Below are 27,756 nucleotides of genomic sequence, written 5' to 3' on the forward strand. Positions count from 1 at the left end.
TTAAAGCATGTTAACATGTTCTGGCAGAACTCCAAAATACAAACATGAACCTGAAAATGAGCAAAAGTCCCTTTTAAATCTTAAAAAAAAAAACTTGCCTAACCTGCTTCAGACCCTCAGACCCAATTTAGAAAATGGTCCTGACAGGCTTTTCGTTTTGTTTTCATAGTTGTTCTCTTAGTCATAGAATGGCATGCACGCACACCACAAAAGCCCTGCTGGAATGAACTTAATTAGTTCAAGAGAACTACAAGAAATGACTAACAGACACTCTGGTATCTTCCAGCATAGCTCATATCTATACGCACATAGTGTGAACCTTTTGTTAGCATACTGAATGACTAACTGAAGTTAGTTGCTGAGGGAAAAAACAACACTTACAAAGTTGTCTTCATCTCTGTTTTTTATTTTATGTACAGACTGAGTGACAGGGAAAGCTCCTAATTATATGCCACACGCATTTCTCCAGAAATACATTCTTAGCAATACTGACATCAATTTTCCCCTAGGCAAATGAACCTAGGCGGGACTATAATGTCTCAAGCATTAAAAAAACAGTCCTCTGCAGTGTGTTGTTGAAGCCATGGCATCTCTTTGCTTTAGCCATTTGTATAATTGGTCTTCAAAAAGCATTGGAGTTTTAAGAAGATTTAAAACCGATAAATAACAGTGGTTTGCTTATGAGAGCAGATATTGTATAATGAGCCCTTTAAACTTTAAAGAAGCAAAATTCACATATATAAGTTTTAGATGAAGAACCACGTGTTTTTAAATACAAACAACATTTATAATGTATGTTTATATATTTGGATGTGCAGCTTCTCTTGCCTGAGGTGGTGCAAACAGATCATAATTCATTAGCCTTATGTTTGAGGGTGCAGCCCCTTCATTATCTCCTTTGTGACTTCTGTTGAGTTAGATCAAAGAACACTTACAGTAGGAGACTAAGTGTACAGCCAGCAGCTAACTCCGACTGTTACAGGTTACGTCAACTGTTGATACATTTCATATTGGACTTAAAAGGGTTTTCAAAGAGATGTCTGACTACTTATACTGCTGCAAATTTCTATACAAGGGCACAGCTGGTGTTACATGTTGTGTACTATATTCCAATACCTCTCTGTCTCCTATTTCTCAGTTTATGCAAGAAAACAAAAAACGAACTAACAAAAAAACAAAACAAAATGTATATAACAAGACAAGTTTACGACAAAGCAACAGAAAAAACACAAGGCTTTAACTACTGCACTTTAAAAAACAGTTCAGTATTTTGGGAAATACTCTTATTCACGTAGAAGAAAGTAATCAATAATCTCATGTCTAAATATGAAGCTATTGCCAGCAGCCACTTAGCCTAGCTTACCTTAGCTTAGTTTAGCACAAAATCTAGAAACACTGGGAAAAAGCTAGTCTGACTCTATCCGAAAGCAACATATTTCTACTTCTTAACACTTATTATCTTGTTTGTATAATCTGCACAAAGAGCAGCGTAAAAGCGACACATTGTGGTTTTACAGGTCACGTAAACCTTATAAAACCACCAAGTCTTGTTTTCACACTCAGAACAAGATAGATTGTGTCAAGAAGTGAGCTTTAGAAGCGCTGGCAGGTGGATTTTACTACCTTTGGACTGGTCTGACCCTTCTACTATTTGTGTGTTAGGGATTTCAAAATCCCCTTCGCTAAACGAAATAACAACAATCTCTGAGCTAATGTACACCAAAAAAAATGGCAAGTTTTGATTAATAAAGATTCCGTCTCACAGGACTCTCATTCCCGATGTTCCTCCATTTTCTTACATGGCCATTTGGGGTTAATAAGCTACATCTTTCAAAATGTCTCCAGTCAAACGGTACACCCAAACCAACCCGATTCCATGCCAGATTAGCAAACTTTCTGTTGCTGCTGTCTCTGAAGCCACTCTCCCCCTGACGAGTTTGCAGCGTTAGCATGAGCTAACACAGCAGCAGCGCTAGCACCCAACCCTGAGCCATTTAATGATCCCAACAAACTAACACCAATACCAAAACGGTTTGACTCTGTTGTTAAACAATTTAGTAATCCTCATGTAACGTTAGCTACTTGATGCTAACAGTTAGCCCTGTTACTGTGTGACTGGTTTGATTGTGTAATTGTGATTGGTTTAGAGAAACACAAACAAGCCAGAGCATTTTTCCCCCTATAGCAGAATGCTAATATGGTGCTTCTAGCGCTGACACCTACAGCACTGTGGCCAGGCTAGTTGTTTCCCCCCGATACCAGCTGTTATTCTAAGCTAAGCTAACTGAATGCTGGCTGTAGCTTCATATTAGATGTATAAACATAACACTAACATAACTATACCTTAAACTATCTAGGCACTCTTGTTAAAAGCTGTTTCTGTTCATTTAAAAAAAATAAGAATTCTGAATCACAGAATGAAACAGATAACAAAACAATGAAAAAAAAAAAATCCATCTGGATTTACAAGATTCATCTGACAGCAACAGTATCACAACTACACATTGTTCTCTCTCCTTTTTTTTTTTAGCTTTTCGTATATTTTTCTTAGTACTTTCATTTTCAGCTACTCAGTCCTCGAGGCCACAATAGACAGTTTATCTTTAGCCAATGCAGAAAGACACAATTGACAACAAAGCCATTTGTGAATCTAAATAATCGCTGCATGCCTTTAGTAACTTTGACTGCAGATAACATTTTCTAGTGGCCGGAGGAACTGAGTTTCAGCACATGTACACTTCACCTACCAAAAACACACTCACCCCTTTATATACACAAACAGCATCATATCCAAATTAAATACATAAAACACCGCAGGATTTATCATGAAATTAAAAGCTCTCTTTTCACTAACGTATGTACAATCTGTGACTCACTCTTAACTGATAGGCTCTCTCAACAACGCTATTATGTGAAGAATGTAATTTTACTCTCCTCGTTGCACAGGTGTGGCTGCAGCAGTGTCTAAACATGCTGGTTTCCATCTGCAAGCACACACACGAGCACATGCGGGAAGAGAGACACAGAGAAAAGGTTTTAATCCTCATGACACAACAATGGGCTCATTTTTGCCCCACTGAGCCTTTAAAATATGAATATATGCAGATGCAAGCACTGAGGCGCAAATCGTACCTCTCAGCCTCTGTGGTGCCTTTTCCACTTGTCCGTCACACTCAGTCGATAACTTGCACTGACCTGTGCGCTGCTGTGGTGTTCTCATTGACAAAAAGTGTTTTGGCCATCCCCAGCTGTCGATCAAAATATTAAAAAAAATATCAGTTAAGGGTGTCGCACAGATGCAGCCTCCCACACACACATACAACAACACACCCTTGATCTAATTAAGAGGAAATGTACTGTGTCAGCAACTTGGAGAGGCCTCGGGCGAATCATGGCAGTGTGAACTCTGGAGTGTTTTCTCTCTCACGCCAGCTGTCAATATTATTTTTTGATTAATGGCATATGTAAATACATATGTAATACAATTCATGTAAGCACACCTTCTTATACATATACAAACATAGACTTTAATAATATTCTTTATATGTTCTGTCTATTCTCCACCCTGTCCACCTCCAGCTCTCTCTGTCTTGACCTCGTCTACATCTCTCCTTCATTTTCCATGTGTTACTCCTCCCATAATAGACAGTGAGCGCTGGAAACCAGTCTGCCAGGATTCCAGTGTGACTGTTTCTGTATTCACTGAACTTTTGGGTGTGGCAGAAGGGAAGGGAAAGTGATTGTGTGCACCATAATAAACATCCACCCTTTTCAGCTGGGCCCTCCTTCTGCGCGTGTAAGGCAGCGCGAGCATGTGCCAAGCTTTAATGTGATACACGGATACAAAAGGTTCGTGTTGTGTCTGCCTTAAGACGGGCTCACACTAAAAGATTTTTCAGATCTTAATAGATGCTGAAAACGCGAAAGACCCCACACATAACAATATATTATGATGAATTTAACAGTTTTGTTTCAATGGTGTGTGAGGAGAAACCACATGCTAACAGAGCTCCGACTCTTAAAACTAAAAATTACACAAATCTCTTGTGGTTAAATGGGACTAAGAGTATATAAACATGACAGGCGACAGGCGGGTGGAACTAGCTGTGAGTTTTTGCACTGCTTTTTACAGAAAATTTACAAAGAAGAATTTGAAAATGTAGATAAAGTCATGGAGACGGCATGAACATGGACTGTGCACGTAACAGCGTGAGCTGGAGGTGAATAAATTTTGAGTTGAATTCCAATACTGCATTTAACCCCCAGAGACTCTGAACATGTTGACTATTTGCGATTTAATATTGACCAGGATGGACTTTCAAGCAAACTGGGGATACAAAAACACTCCGAACATACCTTATACCACGGGAAGCTTGTTAAGGCCCAGACATACCAAACCAACATCGCAGAACTACTGGCAGCGAGGGCCTACTGTTGCATAACCTCACGTTGCCTATGGCTGAGCCAAAAAGTTGCATCTGAACACACTGCAAAGACTACAGCCAACAGCCAACCAGCATGTATGCTTGCACCAGCATGAGAGGAAATAACTCCATGGCAGCAGGCAGAGGGAGTGTGTATTTGCCATTAAATAAAGATCAACAGGACGAATTCAAGACGCTTGTTAGTTAGCAAGAACAAAGGATATTAACCGTGTGCTAGCCAACAATAAAATTTTGTTTTGGTCTTATGCCCTCTTGACTTTAGCCGTTTGTTTGCTTTCCTCACTTCCACTTCTCTTGCCGTGCACAGAGCCAAACTGCTAGTCAGAGTGATTTCATTTACCGACAGGCTCTGCAAGACGCCATTTCAACAGGCTGAATTGGCTGAAAAAAAGCCGAAAAGGGCCGACAAGTGCCAACGGTGCAAAACACACAATACTAGGGTGACAGACGCTCCCCAACGGCCCAATATGGACCGACGGCTGACCATCAGCTTGGTGCGTTAGTGCCCTTAGAACCGTCAAGAAATCAGGGAGAATTAAACACATAGTCAGCCACACTTTGTTTGCATTTTACCTTTTTCAAAACACCTTGCAAATTCTTGTCGTTCCATAAGCTGTAGAGCAGCAGGGAAGCTGCTTTGCTGCCTTTGGGGAAAGACCTAAGGGAGAAAGGCAAAGTTCATGAAGAAAGAGCAGAAAAAATGACACAGATCACACACAAACAAAAAAGGATTGCGAGGAAAGGAAGCAGTTCAGGCACTGAAGATACAACCTGCGCTACTGGTGTTTTAGATCCTCTGACAGCAGAAGACAAACGTTGACCGCATGGCTGTTTTAGTGTTAAAATAACCTTCTGTATGACAGCAGATTAAAAGGTTGCTTGGTATATGTACTAACTGTAAAAGAGGAAGAATGCCAGCAAATGTTTAAAGTGCCACTCTGGTTAATCTGCAGAACATGCTGCCAGTAGTTTTTGCCAGGATTTCTTTGGTAGAGAGAAGCTGACAGAGTTGTTGGCAGCGTGTTCTGTCGACTGTTCCAAGTAACAGAAAGATTTTCTCTGGAAAGAGGTGTTGCTGCTTGTTTAAGGGTGAGAGGCAGCAATCTCAAACAGATCTTGAAATATGGGTGGATGAAACTCATTAATACCCGCATGGCTAAATACCTCTTGAGGTGAATGGAAAGGGTTTATTTGTGTTGCAACTTTCACACACAGATTTTTAAACAAAAACTGACCTGTTCTCGCTGAGGTCGGCCACCGAAGACACCAGTTCACTACTGATGAACTTCTTGGTGACCTCAGGGTCCGCCAACATCAGACTGTGGGCTGTGTTGCAAGCCGTTGCTATAGTTTCGTCAGAGTTTCCCATCTCTCGTGGGCTGGAGGTGAGGAGGCCGGTGAGTTCAGGCAGAATCTGCTTTGCTACACAGAAGAAAAAGGAAACATTCAGTGAATCAGTTTTACGTTGACTAACTTTACATCCCTGTCTCTGCTGCCTGTGACGCACACATCAACAACATTCCTCACTTATGGGGGTCTGCAAGCTGTCGTTCCGAGACATGTTATTCAGCAGGGACATGGCGGCCTTCTGCAGGCTGCGGTTGGGAGACTTCAAAAAAGCGGACAGGTGCAGCAGAGCCCCCAGCTTTTGAACCAGAATCTGGCTCATGGCACTGGAGCCCTGAAAGAGAAGCAAAGACCATACAGAAGGGGGAAAACACATTAGCTGTATGTCCGACCTCTCTGTAGCAGTCCATGTGACACATGTGTCACATGTCGAGATTTTTGATCCATAGAAGCAGCTGATGACTGTAAACATGATCATTACAGGTGGTTTCACAATATTTGACATGTGCATCTCATTTTCCTTTGCTCTAACTTCTCATTTCTTTCTCTAATAATCTCTGAATCCATGAAGACCAAACTCCACTCTTTCTTATAAAGCTACTCAATTGTGCTGTTGTATCATTACCCTGACCACATCTGTCTCTCTGTTGCTTTTCTCCTTTCTTAAATCAACCTGAGTTAATCCAAAATGTCCATTAACACCTCACACAAACAGTAAGCGTAATAATCATCTTCCTTGTACTCACCGGTCCCTTGCTGGCAGTGAGGTTCTGCAGGGCGCCACAGCAGGCCTCCAGGGTGGCACCTTTCTGGGACGAGCCCAGCAGTGACAGGTAGGTCTGCATGGCTTTTGGATGGCACAGCCACTTAACACCTGATGGGGTGCTGTCCTCTGGCAGTTTGTCAAATGAAAACTGAGTAGAAAGGACAAAAACGAAATGAGAAGGGAACGGGGCTTTGATGGCTGGTGGTGGTGGTGTGGTGGTTGATACCAACCTCCTTCTGAGCCTTGCCGCTCTTCGGGCTGAAGCATCCAATTGGGGCGTTTTTCTTATTCCCAACTTGGCCTTCCACCGGAGGTTGGAACCTGCTGAAGCATTCAGGGGACTCGGCCTCCAGTTGGTAGGTCAGGTTATGGAGGATGCATGCACAGTTCTCCACAGACTGGAGGAGAGGAGAGGTTATTAAAAAACAGCAAATGATATGATGATATGATTCTTGTTTGCAAGTTTCCCAATGACATCACAAACTCTTTATTCACTGCCACTACATGATAAAAGAAGAACCCATTTGTGGTTATTTATTGTACATCTGGGTCTCAAATGAACTACTCTCAAGGTTTACTCTCATTCAAACTCAAATAAAAGCATTTAAAATTATTTTTTAAATTGAAATAAATTGATTGCTGGAATTTCCAGTGTGTCAATTTGGCCGGCCCACTAACAGCACTCAATTTCTTTTTAATTTGTGGTTCACATTCCCTCGTGATTAAGCATGCATCTAATAAGTTCTTAAGCAAGTGTCAGTCTTTATGTTCATTTAACAGGGAATAGAAATGGAAGTCTTCTAGCTTGGCATTGCCAGACCAATTTGTAAAAGTGTAATTAGTCTAGAACCTGTCAATTAATTTTTGATTTACAAGGGTGTCATTTGCAGCCGTAGATGGATGGACCTACAACCAATTAGAGCAACAAAACATGACGTAGCCCTGAGCGATGGACAAATTTAAACAGCGTGCAGAGATGTGGTGTGATGGTGTAGAATCAGTATATCTGGCAACGATTGTTGGGTTTTGCCATCAGAATTTTAAAATAGCTCTTCAACTGAGAGTTTGACATCACCACATATTTTGCATAAAGCGCAAAGGCTTCGCAAGTTTTCAGTCACTGTATCAAACATGTGCCATATTAGATAAACAGTTGTGATAGGCCCAAAGCTGGCAAGGTTGGCTAGCAATCTGTCTACAGACCAAACCAGATGCATCTGCCAGAGCAAATAAATGTGAACTGGCAGATTCATCTTGTTCCCAGGCTATAATTCTTCTAGCAATGCAACAGAAACATGCTGACCAAAATAAACTACTGGAGGTAAATTCATTTGGGTTTAGATAATAAGGATTGATTAACATTACAATGGTCTCAATCAGAAAGTCAGTGAGACACAATAATATGATGAAAACATAGTAATTCCACCAGAAACTGGGACATAAACGCAGGGACCGCTCCACTTTAGAAGCCTTCTGAAAGCTTGATCACAGAGTTATTGCGACGGGGTCGGTTCTCAGGGTCATCAGTCTTCTCAGTTAACTCTTTATTCTCTTGCTGCAGTTTTTCCAAGTGTTTCTCCAAGCTTGTCAGCCTATCTACGGCCAGGCTTCCTCCCCTTCAGCAAAGTGAGGCTTATTTGTCAAGTTTTTTGCAAAGCGCATCTAGGGATTGGTTTACGGATGCAAGGGAAGCTTGCATTTTGGAGGAGATGGCAATGTGGGTCTTCTCAGATGGAGGTGCAGAGATAGACAAGACCCCCTCTGTCTTGAGAGCTGTGCTGTGTCTCAAATCGCATACTTCTGTACTTACACTTAATATTTTGAGTTCATAAGTGCGTTCACACTGAGAAGTATGGAACAATGCAGTGCATTATGAGTACCTGGATGGTGCACTCAAAACGGTCAAGAAGCTGAGTGTGGAGCTATGGACACTTGGCTACGTAGCGGAAGGGGAGGGACCACTTTTCAAACTGGAAATGGCGGCCGAGGACTGTGCAACCGTAAACATCTCTGCATTGTACAAATACATGTGTTTTTTGCACTAAGCACCACTATACTGTTGTCCGGTATAAGCCAGCAGTATGTTTGTTGGGTTAATTTAGCAGTCTGTAATGATTTGGAACGATAGCGCGAATGCTAATGCTACTTTGCAAGCTAGCTAATTTGCGGTCATCATTTCCAGTGAGTGCACAGCGGCCATGTTTGGTTTGAGACAACACTACCCTGTCGAAATTTGCGCACTACGCCAATAAGTACATAGTGCACATAGTATACTAGATACAAGTGTACTAATGGAAGTACATGATTTGAGACACAGCACTTGTGTTGCTAGTTAGCCCCCAAGCTAATGGGCTATTGCTAGCTAACCCGTCAGCTTGGGCCGTAGTTTTCCCTTTTAGAGTGGATGCTTTGTTTTTTCCCGATGTAGCTGGGACTGCAGCTGTACTCGAGTTAGTCTACTTCACTGCAGCTGTAAATTCTTACAAATGGTGGTATATTATGGACATATATTGATCTATATACACAGAGCTACTCTCCGCACGTTCTCTCTAGTCTGTTGCCATGGAAATCAGATTGAAAACATAGAGATAAAGCTACAGGTATACAGAGTATATCACTAAAACCATTATAGCATCAACATGCATAAAGCATGGCGACTCTCTTCTTCCTTATCTACAATAACAGTTTATGATAAGAGGATAACTCTCCCTCTGTCTCTTACACAGACACAGTCACTCCACCACTTCATTAGAAGGAGTCTGTGTAAACAGTGTTTGCACAGACATAGAATTAAACACACATCCACACCCCAAACTTCCACAAATGAGCAGGTATGAGCACCCGCTAAACATACTCCACACGCTGACTCCGCCTGCAGTATTTACCTGCTTGCGTGTGTGTTTACGGATGTGTTTCTAAGCGTATGTATTGTATGTGTGAGTACATGTGCTTCAGGATATATTATGTGTACTGAACACTTTCTGTGAGAGACACACATAAGACACGTTCGACAGGAACTATGAGTGAACTAGAACACGTCACCAGACATGAATCCAAACACTCATCTGCTCACACAATCATAATCCAGTATTAGACGCACAACGTGGGAAAAACAATGTGTGGGCTTCTAGACAGACTGTGAAGCAATCGTTAAAAACTGTGATTAATGCCACTTTCAGTACAGGTGGGCTGCAAACAACAAATATTCCCTTTATTAAATGATTAATTGTTTTATAAAATATCTAAAAAGAGACAAGAGCATAAAAGCAATTGTAATGTATTAGTAGACTGAAAAATCTTATTATATTTCCTTTACAGTGGCCGACAATCAACAAAATGGACGAAGTTGCTGGAATAAAATGAATCATAGCCAACTCTGATGCAGTCTTTGTGTGGAGACAATTGCTCATGGTGGACAGGAAAAGGTTCTGCTGATAGCGATGAGCAACTTTACCTTGTCATCGGGGTTCTCCTCCGCCACACAGGACTGGACGTAACTCATGAGGGAGTCAATGAGGCCGCGGCACTCTCTCATCGCCTGCCTCTCCTTCTTCTGGGCGCAGCTCAGGTTCCTATACACATTTCAACCACCATTCATTTAAATCCAAAGGGAAACACTAACATATCTAGAATACAATAATAGACACAGAACCGTGAGTGTCTCAACATGTAGGTCGCACCGTCACGCCCTGTATGTAAACATGATCGCAGAGATTAGGCACGAGGTGCAGAGAAGTTTCTAAAGCTGTGCCAGTATTAAGTTACAATGAAGACTGTTGTTTAATTCACTTTCACTTCACATAACTGTCAACTAAGAAAAACACTCCTCTTGTATATGTGCAAACTGCACACATATCACATGAAGAACCTGACTAGGTGCTGCATCAAAGACAAGACAAAGCAGTGTTTTGACTAGGGCTGCAACTAAGGATTATTTTCTGCAAATCATTTTTTCATTAATCAATTAATTATTTTGTCTGTAAAATGTCAAAAAATATTGAAAAATATCCATCATATTTTCCCAGGAGTCCCAGGTTACATCTTCAAATGTCTTGTTTTGTTTCAGCAACAAACCAAAACCCAAAGATATTCAGTTTACAATTAAATAAAACATCAGAAGTTGGAAAGATTTTTGGCTCTGTTGCTTAAAAAATGACTTAAATCATTTAACTTTCTAGCTATTGATGGATTGACATCACAAAGACTTCACAAAAATGTCTGCGACCTCAAAACGTTGCTCAGCTTAATAAAACCTTTGGGAACTATCTGCTATGATAAACGGATTAATGAATCAAATGTCCTCACCGCAGGCATCCTGTAGCATTGTAGAAGACATCAGGGTGAATGTTGTTGTTGACGCTGTTGTCTGACCAGCAGGTGAATGGCACCACCACATTTTCAGTCAGGGCGGGCAGCGCCGTGGCTATAAGTTCTTCCTTCAGCTCATCGGCAGAGGAAAGGTTCCATAGCAGGCCTTCATGTGATGAGAAGAGTAAAGTTAAAAATCCAGCTGTGCGTTTCTGATAAAAGTAATTGATCCATGCATCACGCTGTTGCTCTTTGAGGTGAAGTTTGCTCTTAAAAACATGATGTTATACTTAGAAAAGCTCAAAGAACCTCCAACATAAGTAGAGTGGATAGTGATTTTAAAGGAAATGTATAACATGGAGAAATTTATTTTAAATTAAAATCTGTGTTGTTTTTATTATTTTATTTTTTTACTATTAGTATTATTATCATTATTATTATGTTTGGAATCAATTAGTTATTTTTTTATTATCATAATTATTGTGTGCTCTTATTTATTTGATTTTATTGCATTTATTTATATTTGTTATTTTCTATATATCTATATTTTTTTTCCCCAAGTGTGTTTTTCCCATGGCTGTTGTTTGTTTGTATGAACATACCATATTTTATACCGATACCATATTTTATTTTTATAGATGATGCTTCACAAAAAAACAAACAAACATTAAGATAATAAAAAATACAAATAAAAAAAATAATAAATAAATAAAATTATTAAATATAAAAAAATAAAAAATAAAATAAAATAGAATAAAATAAAAATTGAGGCCCTGAACAAAACGGTTATCGCACTGATTCACATGTGAATATGGATATGTTGCAGTAAGGAGGAATATTAGCACTTAGATTCTCCTAGCCTTTGTGTATATGATATTGTCTGTGTTAAGCCTGTATCCTCATCATTATTATTTACTATTATTACTAAATGTATGTCTTCTTTGTCTACTGAGTAAATTTAGGATCATAAATTGTAAATTTATGCACACTGGACAGGTGAAGACTGTGTGTTTCTAATAGGCCAATTATCTTTTTTTAATTTTTTTTCCTATGTCTTTATTTTGTAGTCTTTAGGTTCAGCTTAAACGTACAATTAAAGTAAAAAACACAGCATTATGTTCAGCACATGTTCCTGCTCAGTCTGTGTGATATTTAGGGATGAGGCATGGGCTTTATTTTTTTAGTAAAGGCCAGAGGTAGGACAAGTCGTTGTTTTGCAAGTCACAAGTAAGTCTCGATTCTTTGCACCAAAGTCCCAAGTCGAGACTGAAAAGTTCCAAGTCATACCAAGCCATAATGTCTGCCTTACCAAATGCTTTTTAAAAATTTGTGTTTGTAAAACAAGTTTATTGGAAGCTGTTGCACCTCCGTCTGTCTTTTTGACCTGCACGCTTTGCATACTGAAATCTGTTTTTTGTTGACCACGGCACAGTCTTTGTACACTAACAATTTGTCATGTCATTTATTCTTTATGATTCTGTCCTGCAACTTAATTGGATGCTGACAGGTTGGTTCAAACAATCTGGCTCTTCTGGGGAATTATCAGAAAATGAAGAGAAATTATTTTATTTGTGGCACACTTTTTTAAAATACCATACTCTTTGTTCTTTGCTTGGGGAAAGGTATCAAGTATTCTCAAGTCAAAAGGCTCAAGTCCATGTGAAGTCACAAGTCATCGTTAAGTTGAGCTGCAAGTCTTTCTTGGTTTTGTCAAGTCAAGTCCACACGTTTGGTAAAGGCCCGCTCAGCCACCCTACTACCCAATATTCTGAGGTCCCAATAAAAATGTCCTACCAGTGATTTGTTTCTGGGTGTCAGTAGAATCTGTCTCCTTCAGCAGCTGCAGAGCCTTGGCTATGCCACCACAGTGCTGAACCTCCAGCTTGTTGTCCTGGTCCTTGAACACCAGGTTCCTCAGAGCCCCAGCGGCAGCCTGGCTCACCACAGTATTGGGGCTCCGCAGCAGGGTCACCAGACCGGGGATACCTCCTAGCTGGAACACCTTTGACGCAGAAATGTGGAGGGAATGTGTGTTGAAAATGTGAAACTTAAAGGCGTGGCAATGATTTTCCAACACTACAAGTTACAAACAGAACCAGCAGCCAAGTGCGATGATAAATGCTTTCTCCTCCCTTTCCCTCAAGGCAGGTTACGCAAAGGTCTCCGCAGAGTGTTTGCAACGATCGTATAAGCACAACCAGACAATCCACACACAAACGGGATGTGAAGGTAAACAACATCCGTGTGTGTGTGTGTTTGGAGGGGTATCTGCGCAGTATGTCGTGTGCAAGTGCTCAGACCTGCTGTTTGGCGCCCTCCTCTTTGAAGGTGGTGTGGTGGATGAAGGTGGCTCCACACTGCTGGTAATTCTCTTCAGGGTGAGACAGGAACTCTACAGCCTCCTTTAGAGTCATATCTGGCACGTTTACTGCGCTGTTCACCCTGCAGTTACGGGCACGGGAATAGAAGAGAGAGGGAGAAATTAGATAGTAGAAAATAGCTTCTGATGCATTTTAAAGATAATGAGCTGCTGTTTTGTCACATAATACCTGGTTAAAATCCCAGACAAATTCATGGGTCAGTATGAGCATGTTTTTTAAATACACCTGGGTGCTAGCAAGAAAGCACGGAACATGGAAATGGCTGCAGCCAATCCCTTCAACAAAAGAGGAATGGGCTGCAATCGTCAACAAAATAAACAATATGGAGAAATTGACTTCTAAGTTGAGACTGAGATATGATCAATATGTAAAATACTAGCAAATATTAACTACATATGTGTTGCTATAGGATGTATGTCATGTCAACTCCTTCTTATTGCCTAAAAAAGTCAACAGAGAGGTGGAGTCCCTCCCCTTCCAGTGGGCCAGCATGGGACCTCATTTCGGAAAAAATATGTGGATCCCTTTTGAATTGTGTCGTGAATTCAATTTATGATGTTTGTAAATTTAAAAGGTAATTTTGCAAGTCAAGAAAGTTGCAGATGAAGTATAAGTCTGTGAATATACGTAATTAGAAACGTAATGTCTAAGTGACATCTGGGATCTATACACAAGAGCAACGGTTGCTTATTCCTTTGCTTCCTGGGTGATAAAAAAGAAGACCACGAGATGCTGGATAAAACGCGTCAGGTAAGTAATTTGCTTAAAAATACATTTACAGTGTTTGTACAATTAACTATTTACACATTTATGTTCACAATTATTATTTACATATTTACATGTTAAAATATTTGCAGCAGCATTGTTAAAAACAGTTAAATAATGTGCTGGATCTGCCTCAGTAACTCTCACACACATTTTCCTCAGTCTAAGTCCTTCTAGCTTCTCATTGGTTAGTTACAAGACATGTGACCCAAGGAAGTGTAACCAGGAAATGTTGTTATGAAGCTGCTGAAGTGTGGAGAAAAGTAAAGTGCTGTTTAAGAGTGTATCTGTCTCCATCCTGCTGCGTACTCCCAACGTGAGTGACCCGACCACCATACGTCGAACCCTCACGTTACACTAGCTAGCTGTATGTCATGGCACAATTCATAAAATCAAAATAGATCAAAAAATTAATTTGTCTCTCCCTGTCGACAACCGTACATAGTCTTTACAAAATAAGGACGGGGAGGAGCTTTGAGTCTATATGAAAGACAGATAAGCAGGAGAACTCACGCTGATTGCTGCTCAATCTTGGACATTTTGATGGTCCCCATCTTGCCCTCAGTGTGACAATGGACAGAGGGCGGCGAGACGATGCGTTGCTGGCTGCTGGTCATCTGGTTGCCGTTGGTCATAGAATAGGTGCTGTGTCTGTTCACTCGAGTCCGGAGGCTCTGCTGGCTCTGGACCACCTGCCCTTTAGCTCTCTGAAGAAAGAGAAATTACTTTCCTCAGAACAACATGGAAAAGGTGACACTGAAATTTCACACACAAAAAAAGAGAACAAAACTGCTCACCATAACAGGTGCAGGGACAGAAAAATGGTGAGCCAAGGCTGGGTCACTGCGAGCGGTTTTCAGCCCGTTGGAGCCCTGGGCCCAGTTGTTGGCGTTGATGTTTTGGTCCCATGTGCCCGAGGTGTTGTACATTCTTCCTCCCATGGTTTTAGCGGACAGAGTGCGACTCCTCTGAGTATGAACCTACAAGGAAGGAATGTCGGAAGGATTTTAAATAAAATAATACTTTTTTTAAAATTTGGTCCTGCACAGCATTTTATTCTGATCAGACTGAAAAATAGCCCCAAAAATACCTTTAATCACTGCATCATCTGAAAGGAAATGTTGTTGTTTTTTTTAACCTGGACCCAATGCTCTATATTTTAATGCCTAAGTAACTAATAGAGACAATTTTTGAAATTGGTCCAGTATTGACCAAGACTGTTGTGTGAAACTAGCTGTAATTTCTGCGGGCACTTGTGCACCGTCAAGTTACGTCAATTAAAAGTGCTAATATTTGCCACTGACAGGTTCAGATTGTTATTAGAGATGTACCAATACGACTTTTTCCTCCCCAATACCGATTCCGATCCCTGAACCTTAGGTATCTGCCGATACCAAGTACTGATCCAATACCAGCGCGTAAAATAAAAATGGATGGGATATGAATTGTTTTATGTCTCAACTCATAAAACTCTATGTAAAATATTAAGAAATAAATACATAATAGTAGAATGAATGCCATAAAACTTTTTTTATTATTATTATCCAGTGTTGACACAGATCAAGACACAGGTTAAAGTGCAGCCACACAATTTGGCAAAAAAGACATTTTAAAGGCTACAGTAGAATGCTTTTTAAACTCTGCTCCGTTTCCATTTTGTTTGCCTGTGGTGTGCATATGCGTAATGACGTGAGGCATTACGTGGTATTGGATTGGTCATAGGCTGTACTCGCCGATACCCAATACCGCATTTTAGGCAGTATCAGAGGCTGGTATCGGTATCGGTACAACTCAAATTGTTATTATGAGTGTCCGATACCACTGAGGAAAAGACCTTATAGAGAAATGAAACATTTTTCTTTATGTTTCGCTGATCTGGTCTGTTTGTTAGTGTGTGTAACCAAGTTTCACTCAAGGACAAGTCTTGTTCTGAAATCTTGCAGACTTTCCACATTGTCAAAATCAGCTTATATTTAGCCATGACATTGAAAAGGCGGCGTGTTGGTACAGTGGTTGGCATTGTTGCCTCACAACAAGAGGGCTCCTGGCTCCTGTGTCAGCGTGGGTTTCTTGGGGTACTCCGGCTTCCTCCCACAGTCCAAAGACATGCAGGTTAATTGGTGACTCTAAATTGGCCGTAGGTGTGAATGTGAGTGTGAATGGTTGTCTGTCTCTATGTGTCAGCCCTGTGATAGTCTGGCGACCTGTCCAGGGTGTAGGGCTGACCCAAAAAATTTGATGGCACGGGATTCGATTGTGAAAAAAAAAAATTCAAATATTTGGCCGTTTTTTTTCTCCCGTTTTTTGGGGGGGCCTTGAACGCAACACCATCTCCGACAAGGAAATAGAAACCCCGACATGCGATGAATGGAGACCTGTTATCCTGCTTGAACACAGACGACTAAATTCTTTCAACAATGTGACTCAAAATAATAATAAAATAGATTTTACTGATGTAAAATAATATGCTGATGGTGACAGTTTCCACCGGTCCACTGCGCTCTGAGTCTGGTGTCAGTGACACATGCTGCTCTGAGTCGCGCGTCTGTCTGCTTGCGCTGCAGTGCGTGCCGAGGGTTTTAATTTTTAGTGTTAAATCAAAAGTTAAACACTACTTATCAGCAACCAGAAGTGTTCTTTCATTTGTGAATATTTTTATCTTAATTCTAGGGTTGCAAGAAACTACCTTTTCGCCATAATTTATAAGTTATTAACTTTTTTTTCCCACTCAGTTTTGCCGCAGTGGCTGCAGCACGCTCTTTCTCAATACTGGGAACATGGGAAAACAGAGCCCAGATTGAAAGATACCTAAGTTTCCCTTTAAGCTTTTCTGTAGCAACAATCCAGGTCACACAGGAAAAGTACCCACTTTCCACTAGGACAGTTTTCAAAGAAGTCCCCTGTAAACCAAGACAGCGGAATCTAACCTGACACAAAGCCTGCATACCTTCTCCCCCTCTTCAGTTTATACTGAAAGCAACAGAACGCACCAAACGATCACACATACCAAAGTAACATAATATCTGTCATTGGAGACCGACACAAGCAGTTGCATTGGAAGAGTGCTGATACAGCCGAGCAGTTTCTCACAGAGGATCTTTGTGTGTGCAAGTCACACACAGCACCCGTTAATCCTGTCTTCACGATCCTGACGTCACTAATGAGCTTAATTTCATGTAATTATGTCTCGTTAGTGTATCGACTTATTGGCTTCATCTGTGTGTGTGTATGTGTGTGTGTACAGTGAGCGTTATTCAAGCTTTGTCACGAAATAACCGAGAGAGAAACATGGCAGAGCCTGAGCAAAATGACAGAACATGTCGAGCTGATGCTTTAACAGTTAGTCATTCTTGTAACCAAACCTCTGACTCCCATTGGCTGATTTGAAAAAAAAAAAAAAAATTAAAGTCACATCACAAGTCTGGCAGCGGAGAACATTCCCATCGGTCTTTGAACCCACACTGAACGTTAATAAGGAAGACAGACTGCACTAATGATCACCCGAAAACCATTAACATCACAGCTTAAGAACACATAACGAAGAAATATTGTCTAATGGGAAAGCAGGTCACACACACACACACACACACTGTAGGTTATGCACGGACTCTCTTTCCTGTTTCAAACCAGACTGGTCGTTCAGTCACCAGCAGGCTCTGCTACTTAGCAGCGAAAGCGTAATGGAGGAGAGATCTGTCAACAACGTGCTCGATAAGAACTGACAGCGTGTTTACTCTCCAAGTGCTACATGCTCCCTTTATTTGGCTACAGGCTGACTGAGCTGCTGGGGCCTCTCTACCATCAGACTGGACAGCAGAGATGGATGCAAATGTAGCAGAGCAAACAGAAGCAGCACAAACAGCAGGATGCATCTCATTCAGGGACATACATTTAGGAAGAGATGCCAAAATATTACTGCATTTACTGTTCCGTGTCCCTGTTTACTGTAGAAAGCGTGATCACATTTTAAGCAATATCAGCAACTCAAAACTTCTGCATCACTTGCCATGTACGAGCCACAATGTATTTAACCTCTGTTGTTTATTACTTGTTTAGGCTGCACACACATGTAATTGGGACAGGAGTGTGGTTTCACCTTATTTTACCTGCTCATTCACTGGTGTGGCGGCTTGTGATCAAAGGGTGTGAATTTTTCTGTTGACTGAAATATAACACAATGTAATGGTTCATTTCATGTCGTTGTGCCTCAGTTATCCCTGTTGTTTGTTTAATAAACCACCATAAAACGCATCTCTGGACTTCGGCAGGAATTTCTTTGAATGAGTCACAGTTTCGAGTCTACTCAGCCTCTCAGTGGCTTCTTCACTGATAGTTTCATTGATACTACATGCCATTTAGATTGTGTCTCTTTTAGTTTGTATTTCGAGTGGTGCATCTCTGCTGCTCTATTAATCGGATAAACTGTCTGTCTGCCTGTTTACAAGCTCTCACACAACTTGAGCAGTACAATCCAAATCTCATTTATCCAGTCAGATGCTCAGTACTTCCCAAACACATGCATTTTGGCTAAAACTGTAAGATTTAAAACTGAACTGAAAGTGAAAAATGCATGTGCACTGAGCTACGACTAGATAAATGAGACTTGGATTACACTGCAGGGGTTGTTTGAGACTTTGTAAATGGATGATTTGATCTAGTTTTGCTGATGTTAAGTGCAGTCCTCAATCAATCAGTCTATATGTTTGCTGTTGTCTGCAGAGGCATGCCAGGAGAAAAAAGTTTTCTTTGCAATTTCAAGGTAGCACTGGTTGACTGATTGATATAAAAATGATCAATTTGTGGGTGAAGTATTAGTATATAGGAGAGTTTCTGATTTCACTGACTAAATGTTGTGATGTAAAAAAGAGTCCACTGGTTCAACTTTTAAAAGAATTAAGGTAAGGATTTGCAGGCATCTTTTAAAGCAGTTCCAACTCTGACATTATTGAGCTAATCTTATGAGTCCTCTATAATCTGACAAACTTAATTAAATTTAGTATTACCAACATGATTTGCTCTGTCCCCAAAAAGCTTAATTAAGTTGAATTAAGTTGTGGTGACATTCAGTAGTCAAATTATATTATATAATACGGTGGTTCCCAACAGGTCCAGCCACGGGGTCCAGATTTCTCCTTAGTCATTAGTTAAAGGTGCAACCAGTTTTTTTTTTTGTTTTTTTTTTTAAGATTATTTTCTGGGCATAGTTTATTATATTTTTAACATCATACTCGCATTTTGCCATGACGTCGAGCTAGTTTATGTGTCTGTCAAGTAGCTGTCTGTTAATCATTTACTCTACAGCAGGAAACTGCACTTCAAAATAAAAGCTCTGTGCTGGATATTTAGTGCACTTAAAAAATAAAGTGTGTTTTTTATGCACTTGAGACATTTGGAAATCACTTGTGGTCCTTTCAGAATGGACCCAGGACCCACTTTTAGACCATGACCCACCAGTTGGGAGCCACTGGTTTAAGATAGTCCAGCTTATTTATTTTAATTCCATCCGACACAATGTCAAAAATGTTTTGATTTTGACAAACTTTTTAAAGCAAGTTTTCAGCTGACTAAAACAGGTTAATGTAACAAATATAATTATACTGAAAACCTATTTATATTAAGCATTACCCTCTAATATAAAAGTGGGAAAAATGTCACTGTCGACAATACAAACCAAAAGTCAAGAAATATGTGGCATGCTTAAACTTAACTTTATTAGGTTATATCTCTCTGTCACTTTTTAATATGTGAATTGTTTTGTGTTGCTGTTCTTGTTCGGCTTATTATCGTACATTTATTTTTGTTCCTTCACTGAGAAAAAACATATTTCTGCAGTTGTATTCTATGGTATCGCTTTCATTCAATACAGCAGTGCTAATACATGCTCTACTGTATGACGGGTGATTTAAGGTGATATATATACAAGACAAGAAAGTAGAAAGTAGACTTAAGTGGTAATTGAACTTAATGCGACAATTGACTCAACAAAATAAATGAAAACACAATATGACAGAGACGGATTAGTGATAATGAGCCCTCCTCAGCATCCTCACACTCCCTAGACATGCCTCGACTCACTGTCAGTAGGTCAGATCAGGCCAACCCAGAGCTGAGACATCTTCACACATGCACACACACACACACACACACACACACACACACACACACACACACACACACACACACACACACGCACACACTGATGAAGTCAGCATTACTCCTCTGTGGAATTTGGATTAGGCCAGTATTGCGTATGAGTTGAACTCTTAGTGACAAGACTTAAATTGAGAATGACAAACAAAAACAATATCTGTCCCTTTCCAAAATTAGGAAATCATGCAAGCCTGTGCTGCTGGATACACAGGTCATTATACTCACAGTACAATACAGTGCATAAGACACTGCACCACACACACACTCACTGACAGAAGACGACTAGCTAACCAGCAAAGCCATGTGGCTACACCAGGAGCTTTAACCAGCTCAAGTGTGGTGTAATATTTCAAATAACATCATGAATCAACTGTGACTGAGAGGTGCCTCCCATCTAGTGTTAACACCGACTCGATACCCTCCCAGATTCTGTTACTGCTTATAATTATGTAACCAAAACACAAGCTGTGGGAGCTTTAAGGCACCTTAAAAAGCAGGAAGTGTATCTTTAAATAACCATATCAGCATTTTTGTATGTTTAGCTCTGTTACAAAAACAAAGCCATACATCCTTTGCAGCCAGTAACTTTCCAGTATATTATATTTTCTTAAAGGAATACTTGAAACTTGACAGCACTCCCAAGTCTGCCCATTCAATATGAAGCTGGAGCCAGCAGACAGTTAGCTTAGCTTAGCATACAGACCTAAAACAGGGGGAAACAGCTTGCCTGGCTCTGTCCGAAGATAACAAAATCTGTCCACCAGCACCTCCGGATTATGTGCCAGAATATTTCTTGGCTTCCTGGAGACTCTGTGATTGCCTGAGGTCACTACACCCTGTCCAACAAATAACTGTGAAGCCGTAACTTGTCATTTTTTCAACATTCATTTTTGTATTGATTTAACAAACAAGTTATAGCATGTTCAGTTGTGAGCCTAAAGTGCAACACACACCGCCGCTGTACGCTGCGCTTCAAAACGCCCGCCTCCATTATATTCTATGAATCAACCCACACTGGCGCCGGACGACACGCCGCGCTGCGCCACTGTGCTTCAGCCCACTGCTCTATTTCCAGCGCGGCCGGCACTCATGTCGGCGCTGTGAGAAAAGCCTTTTATGTACGTCTCGTCTCGTAGGATCAAGGTTATTTCAAATTTTTAATAAGACGATTTTGATAAGAAACTCACCCGTGAAATTCAAGTTGTTGTTGCCTCAAAGTTTTTCCTCTTCTTCTTCTGTTACTAGCAGTTGGCAACCGTTGGCAACTAGGGTAGGCACAGCCAGCTAGAGGGCTGGGGTGGGAAATACATGTTGACAGTGCCGCTGCGCGCCGCTGCCAGTGTGTGTTGGGGGGCGGCCCTTGACGGCCACAGCGCCACGCCGGCGACGGTGTGTGTTGCACTTAAGAGGTGCTGACAGGCATATTTAGTTACGTTTGGACAATGCTAGGCTAACTGTTTTCCTGTTTCCAGTCTTTGTTGTAAGCTAACAACAACAAGATTACAACAACTATTATTCCTTTAAAGCAATGGTGCCCAACTGGTCCAACCACAGGGTCCAGATTTCTCCTTAGTCATTAGCTCAAGGTCCACACAGCTTAATATATTCAACGTCATACTTGCTTTTGGCCATGTTGTTGAGCTAGTTCGCCATTTCTGTCAAGTAGCTGTTCATTCACTCACTCTACAGCAGGAAATTCACTTTTGGAGCATGACCCACCAGTTGGGAATCACTGCTTTAAACTGCTCTGTCTGTCTACACAATCAATTGTATTCATTATTTTTTGTTTTCAAAGGTATGTTATCTTTGAGTGGTAATGCAATAACCAAACAATAACCTTTTTTATGGACAATAATGAATGCAGGTAGAACATCATCATGACCTACTCCATGTTTTGGGTTACTGCAAGCATTAAGCATCTTTCATTCAATAGAAAAAGAGTGAATTGAAACAAATGGCGAGATGGAAGAAAACATTTGAAACCCCCAAACCCTAGCAGTGATCCACAGTAATACACCATAAAATATTTGTGATTGTAGTAAATCTATGGAAGCCCATTGGGGACTTTATTAAAATAATAATGTAAACTTGAACATGAAACCACAACAGCATTAGAATTTTCCACGTATGTATGCACTATTCGAGTAAAAATTACAATGAAAATACAACCGCCTAATTTTAATTTTCACATACTTGTATGGGCGCTCTATGACCATATTAAATTTAAATGGAAAAGCTGTTTGACATTTAATTTTCAAAGTTGTACCCTGCTGTATAGTGGTCAATATGCAAATGATAATTCATATTTAAAAATTTAAATTCAATCTAAACAATGTAACCTGCTTTTCCATTTATTTATGCAAGTTAAAATGAAAAAGAAAATGCATTTTTTTGACAATTCAAAAATGACAGTCAATATTTCAAAGACTTAACCTGCTGCACAGTGGATAACATTTAAATGTTATATCAATTTGAAAATTAAAATGCATAATTAACAATGTAGTCTAATGTCTCATTTGTGCAGCTTATTTAAGTCGATCAAAATTAAAATGCTGTTTTCTAACATTTAAAAATAAAATTTGACATTTTGTTCTTAAATGTGAAAATGATGATTAGATTACTGCATTGTCATCCATATGTGGAAAATTATGATGCTTTTGTGGAATTACAGTTTTGTTTTCAAGTTCACATTATCATCAATTAAGTCCCCTTTGGGCTTCCATAGTAAACCACTGATTTGCTCCTTTAAAGTTGTATCTGTGTGAGGGGAAAGGCTCTGACTATCTGCACATCTACAAACAGGGCTGTTACATCACAGAAACATTTACCACTTTGTTGAAGCCCGATGACAATGCAGAGCTGGTGCGGCTGAAGGTGCCATTTGCTTTGAATGGAGCAAACTTGAAGGTTCCAAACTCACTTGTCGTCAAAGCCGGAGGAGACAGGCCTGTTGAAAGAGGAGACATATGAGAACTGAAATACACAACAGAGAGACGCAGAGAAGTAGAAGAAGAAGAAGAAGAAGAAGAAGAAGAAGAAGAAGAAGAAGAATGTGAAATAGGCAGTCAGACAGTTTTAACCTCAACACGTTACTTGGGGCGAGTGTAATAAGACCTCCAATGACCACCAAACACACTGGTAACAGCATGAGGGTGTTGTTGAAAATGTGATTTGGTGGTTGGTTGATTTTTTCCTTAATGTGGGCTTCAGTTTCCCAATCTGTGTTTTACTTGCACTCACTTTTACTTGCATTTTATAATTTATAACTATGTACAAAATATATGTCCACATGTTTTTGGTAAACAAAGATAGCCTTACATAATGATAGCCTTTTAATAAAAGTGATTAAGTGAATGATATTCTATTAGGGAAATAAAAGAGGATTTAGAAGACTTTACAAATGAATAACATATTGCGCAAATACAAAAATCATATTAAAGAAAATGATTAAAAAAAACCAATGTAAGAAGCAATTTTAAATGCATTTAATATATTTAAACATTATTTAATTGATGTTTAAAGGGATAGTTCCGTTTTTTTGAAGTTGGGTTGTATGAGGTACTTATCCATGTCAGTTTGGAGAAGCAGCCTGGAGTCCGACACAGAAGCTAAGCAATGCACTGCTGTGGATGGGGTCAGCAACAAAACGTATTAAAGTCACCTAAAAACATCAATATCAGTTTAAGTGTATGCTTTATTGAGAGTATTTTCATCGCTTAACCTTTCCGTCAGACAGCCCGTTCCACCGGGAAAGCCATCCATCCATACTCTGGTCAATGTGACCAGACTCCATTGACAAAAACAGCGATTTTAGCATGCTGAAGGGAGCTGCTGGTCTACCACTGCTTCAAAAAGCTAGTTAGTTTGTGTTATTGCGTGACTTTGGTGGATCCGAACTAAACCTTTTATATGCTGAAGTCACACAATAACACAAACAAACAAGAAAAAGGATATGCAGTGTCAGACCAGCAGCTCCTGTGTGCAGCAATGTTAAATTACTGGTTTTCTCAATGGAGTCTGGCTTTGAAGACAGCGATAGGACGGCATGTTTTTTCCCATTGGAAATCACTGTCTGACATTAAGGTAAAGCATTGAAAATACTCTCAGTATAGTGTACACTTAAACTGATATTGATGTTTTTAGATGGGACATTTTTTAGGCAGCTAAAATGCGCTTTGTGGCTGACCCAATCCACAGCAGTGCATTGCTTAGCTTCTGTGTCAGACTCCAGGCTGCTACTTCAAACTGGGGGCGTGCCAACTGACATTTACTGTATGTAATATACTGTCTAGGGAAACGTACCCTATACAACCCCACTCCAAAAAACTGAACTATGCCTTTAATTAACCATTTGATCCTCTATTTTTCATTTACTAACTCTGTTATTATTTATGATTTTAGATTGCTGTGGCAACATTTTGGTAAATCTGCCCAAAGAGCTCACTTAATCTGACTGAATGCATGAGTGTTTCGTTGGATATTAACAAATATTCACTTTAATTAGATCCATTTACTGATCGATTGATTCAATATTTTGTAAAGTATTACATTAAGTTTCTGAATCAGTGGCTGAAATGGTTAATAATTTGAGCTTTGCTGTAAACAAAATATTCACTTGTAAATTATTTCAACAATTATTCTTTAGCTGTTCAGTTCATTATCAAGTAATGGATGTCAAAGCATGATTTTGCTGTGTACCTTTTGTGTTGACAAAAACAGCTGAGAAGACTCTGACACACATATTACAGGTTCGAAACTCAATATAAATGCCTGGCAGCCACCAAATCAGACAGCGGGACAGACGTGACATAATGTCAGTCATGAGTCGCCTTACAATTTAAGTGTAAGCTTAGGGAAATCCAGCCATCACAACTTGTTTTAGCACCTTTGTCTGTCTGCCTCGTTGGATGATTCATGGGAACGTGAGGCTCGCTGCCACGTTGTGCCAAATGGAGGGATGTGACTTCACCATTATGGGATTATGATTGTCAAAACAGTGACATATCCATCATCGTTTACACACATAGCATCTGTGCAGGAGAGGAAAAATTCACCTGTCATAGTTTATCTAGCCGAGCAGATTGTCTTAACTTTATATCTGCCTCTGAAACCTGTGCTGCCACGCTGTATTGTACACTGAAGGAGGCACAGCCAAATTACATGTCCATTTTAGTCCCTTGTGCTGAACATAGAAATGGAAAGAATACATCTATAACACTAGTTTTACACTACATGTCACATTCACCCATTCACACACACATTCATACACTGAAGGCCGAGGCTACCAAACAAGCCGCCACATGCTCATCAGTTAATCATTCACACACACTCACACGCCGATGACACAGCAATCAGTACTGAATCAGTCTTCAATATCTTGCCCAAGGACACTTCAACATGCAGACTGGAGCTGCTGGGATTGAGCTGCCAATCTTCAGACTACATATTTCATCCATATTTTCTGCACGTGGCACAAGTGGCTGAGTTTGTGGCTAGCAACTAATGATGCTAACTCCAAACACAGCGCTATCAATAGCAACAGTGTTGAGAGAACTAACAGTGTTGACCAGGGGGTAACCACGCGGTGACGCATTGGGTTGGGACGGTGTTGTCAGTGGTAACCTCTTTGACACACATACAGACTCAGGGACGGTGTACCACAACAACAAACAGAGAAGACAAAGATGTTTGAATGACAACTCACGCGGAGTGAACGTGACTTTATTCTGTGGTCGACAGGACGCCATTGCTCCACTACACCCCAAACAGTTGTTTGCTGCTATATTACTGCTCTAAATGTTGTGTACACCTCCTTTAAACATGACAGAACAGAAGTGGTCTTGGGTGCTAACAGGTAAATCCCCAGTGGTCCCAGCGGTGAGGGTCTGAACAGTATCATCATCTTTGTCGCTCCAGCACTGAAAGTAAAACGGCTTCTCTCAACTGTAAGTAACTCATGATGAACACTGCTGAACTTGTTCTGTTAAAATTCTGGCAATGTTAAAGTAAAGCGCAGCCTCAGGCGTGTATGCAGCTCTGACCGTGTGGCTGTTTTTCTTAATATTCAGTGTTTGACTGCTGTTATGTTTAGTTTAGCTTCATTTTAGTACACTGAGTTTCTGTTGCATGACTCTAGAAGGAAAGATGATTAAGTAGCTCTTCATTATGTGGAGCACAGATGATAAAGCCTCTCATGCAGGCCACATTTTTCTACCTGTGCTGGGAACTGCAGTCATTTAAACATGCCAGAGGTGAAATTTCACAATCACTGAAAGCTTTGGATGTGTCAGTAAAACAGTAAAACAGCACACAGACAGTTTGACCCACTTTATAGATCACAAATACAACCCTCTGTTTGTGTGTAACACCCCTGCACTTCATCTCAACTCAACAGAAAGGCGCGCACACATTTCACAACATGAACATATTTTGTTTCTCAATTTTTTGGTGGATCACTTTAATGCCTCTTGCAGTAAAAGCCAAATACCAGAGTTGTTTTGAAAGACTAAAATGTAATTTTCTAAGTGTGTGTGTGTGTGTGTGTGTGTGTGTGTGTGTGTGTGTGTGCGTGGGCTGCATTCCTCAGTACCAGAGAGAAACCGCTGTAGGCACGCTCAGAAGAAGTAGGATGTGTCTCTGACAGTTTCTCAGAGCTCAAATATCAAAAATCACTTTCCTCTCACACAGCAGCCAAGGATCACATTTCAACAAATGTTGTCTTTCTCTTACAGTTAACTAGTTTAGACTGGAACAGGGGGAAATGTTTAGCCCAACTTGAGAGCCTGCAAAGACGTCATATTGGTGCGCTCTGGTTTCCCTACAGCAGTTGGCCATTACGCAGTAAGTTCAGCCTGTTTGGACGAGTAGCTGCGGCTGAAGGATACAACTCCAGGGGAAGTTTTGTGACGCATTATTCCCAGAAAATACAATAAACTCTAATATTAGGTAAGAAGTGTAGGAGTAATCTCCAAGAAGGCCCAAAGACAATATCACTATGCAAATATAGAGGTCACAGCAGGTATTGCGCGGTACTATTCTCAACATTATGATTATGTATTAGGTAATTTCCATACTTGTTGGTGAAGGCGACAGTGTGCCATTCTTTTTGGACTTGCTCCTCTTGATGCTGTGCACTTGATCCAGCACGCGCTGTTGACCCGAGCGCAGCTTGTTGTCTGAAGGCACCGCGAGCGACGTGTCCTCCGCGCTACCGACTGCCATCGCTGTACGCAGCGGAGCCATCATCTTCCCAGCACGGTGCCCTTTCGCGTAAACGGTTCCGTTTAAAACCAGTTTCCAAATAAAGCGCGGACCCCGGAGGAGAAGTGCGGTGCGACTCTTGCGGTGCAGAAGACAGAGACAAATATGCAAGCAAAGCTGAACGTTCCCAGAGCGGCGGCGGTGAACTCCACCCTCTGGACCGCGCCCCGTTGAGGTGGGAGCGGAGAGAGTTCACAGGCAGGTGCGGAGGGACGGGAGGGGCCGAAGAATACACGCCTTAAACAGTGCAGTGAGCCATACCTGCACAAGTGAGGCGCAAAAGAGGCTTTATTATCTGGAGGAAGGGAATATTCAGAGTTAAGACTTTACTCTT

At 40.6% G+C, this 27,756-nt stretch overlaps 1 protein-coding gene across 1 annotated transcript; it reads right to left on the reverse strand.

Moving 5' to 3' along the window:
• Positions 1-393: 393 nt before the first annotated feature.
• Positions 394-27,596, reverse strand: LOC125892383 (plakophilin-1). The gene is made up of 15 exons (XM_049582368.1): positions 27,236-27,596; positions 22,991-23,109; positions 14,810-14,992; positions 14,526-14,719; positions 13,167-13,308; positions 12,661-12,868; positions 10,864-11,032; positions 10,013-10,130; positions 6,789-6,956; positions 6,539-6,706; positions 5,973-6,126; positions 5,681-5,867; positions 5,019-5,103; positions 3,133-3,248; positions 394-2,984 (listed from the first exon to the last, which is right to left on the reverse strand). The coding sequence occupies exons 1-14, from the start codon at positions 27,405-27,407 to the stop codon at positions 3,174-3,176; spliced, it is 2,142 nt and encodes a 713-aa protein (XP_049438325.1). The 5' UTR covers positions 27,408-27,596; the 3' UTR covers positions 394-2,984; positions 3,133-3,173.
• Between the last annotated feature and the right edge of the window lie 160 nt (positions 27,597-27,756).

This window comes from Epinephelus fuscoguttatus, linkage group LG7, assembly GCF_011397635.1.
Source record: "Epinephelus fuscoguttatus linkage group LG7, E.fuscoguttatus.final_Chr_v1".
Classification (NCBI taxonomy): domain Eukaryota; kingdom Metazoa; phylum Chordata; class Actinopteri; order Perciformes; family Serranidae; genus Epinephelus; species Epinephelus fuscoguttatus.

Coding starts and splice junctions, on each gene's coding strand:
- LOC125892383 (XM_049582368.1), bottom strand. CDS start 27,407: ATGATGGCTCCGCTGCGTACAGCGATGGCAGTCGGTAGCGCGGAGGAC. Junction 11,033..12,660: donor CACCCAGAAACAAATCACTG/GTAGGACATTTT, acceptor CATCACATGAAG/GCCTGCTATGGAACCTTTCC. Junction 10,131..10,863: donor AATGCTACAGGATGCCTGCG/GTGAGGACATTT, acceptor AAATGTGTATAG/GAACCTGAGCTGCGCCCAGA.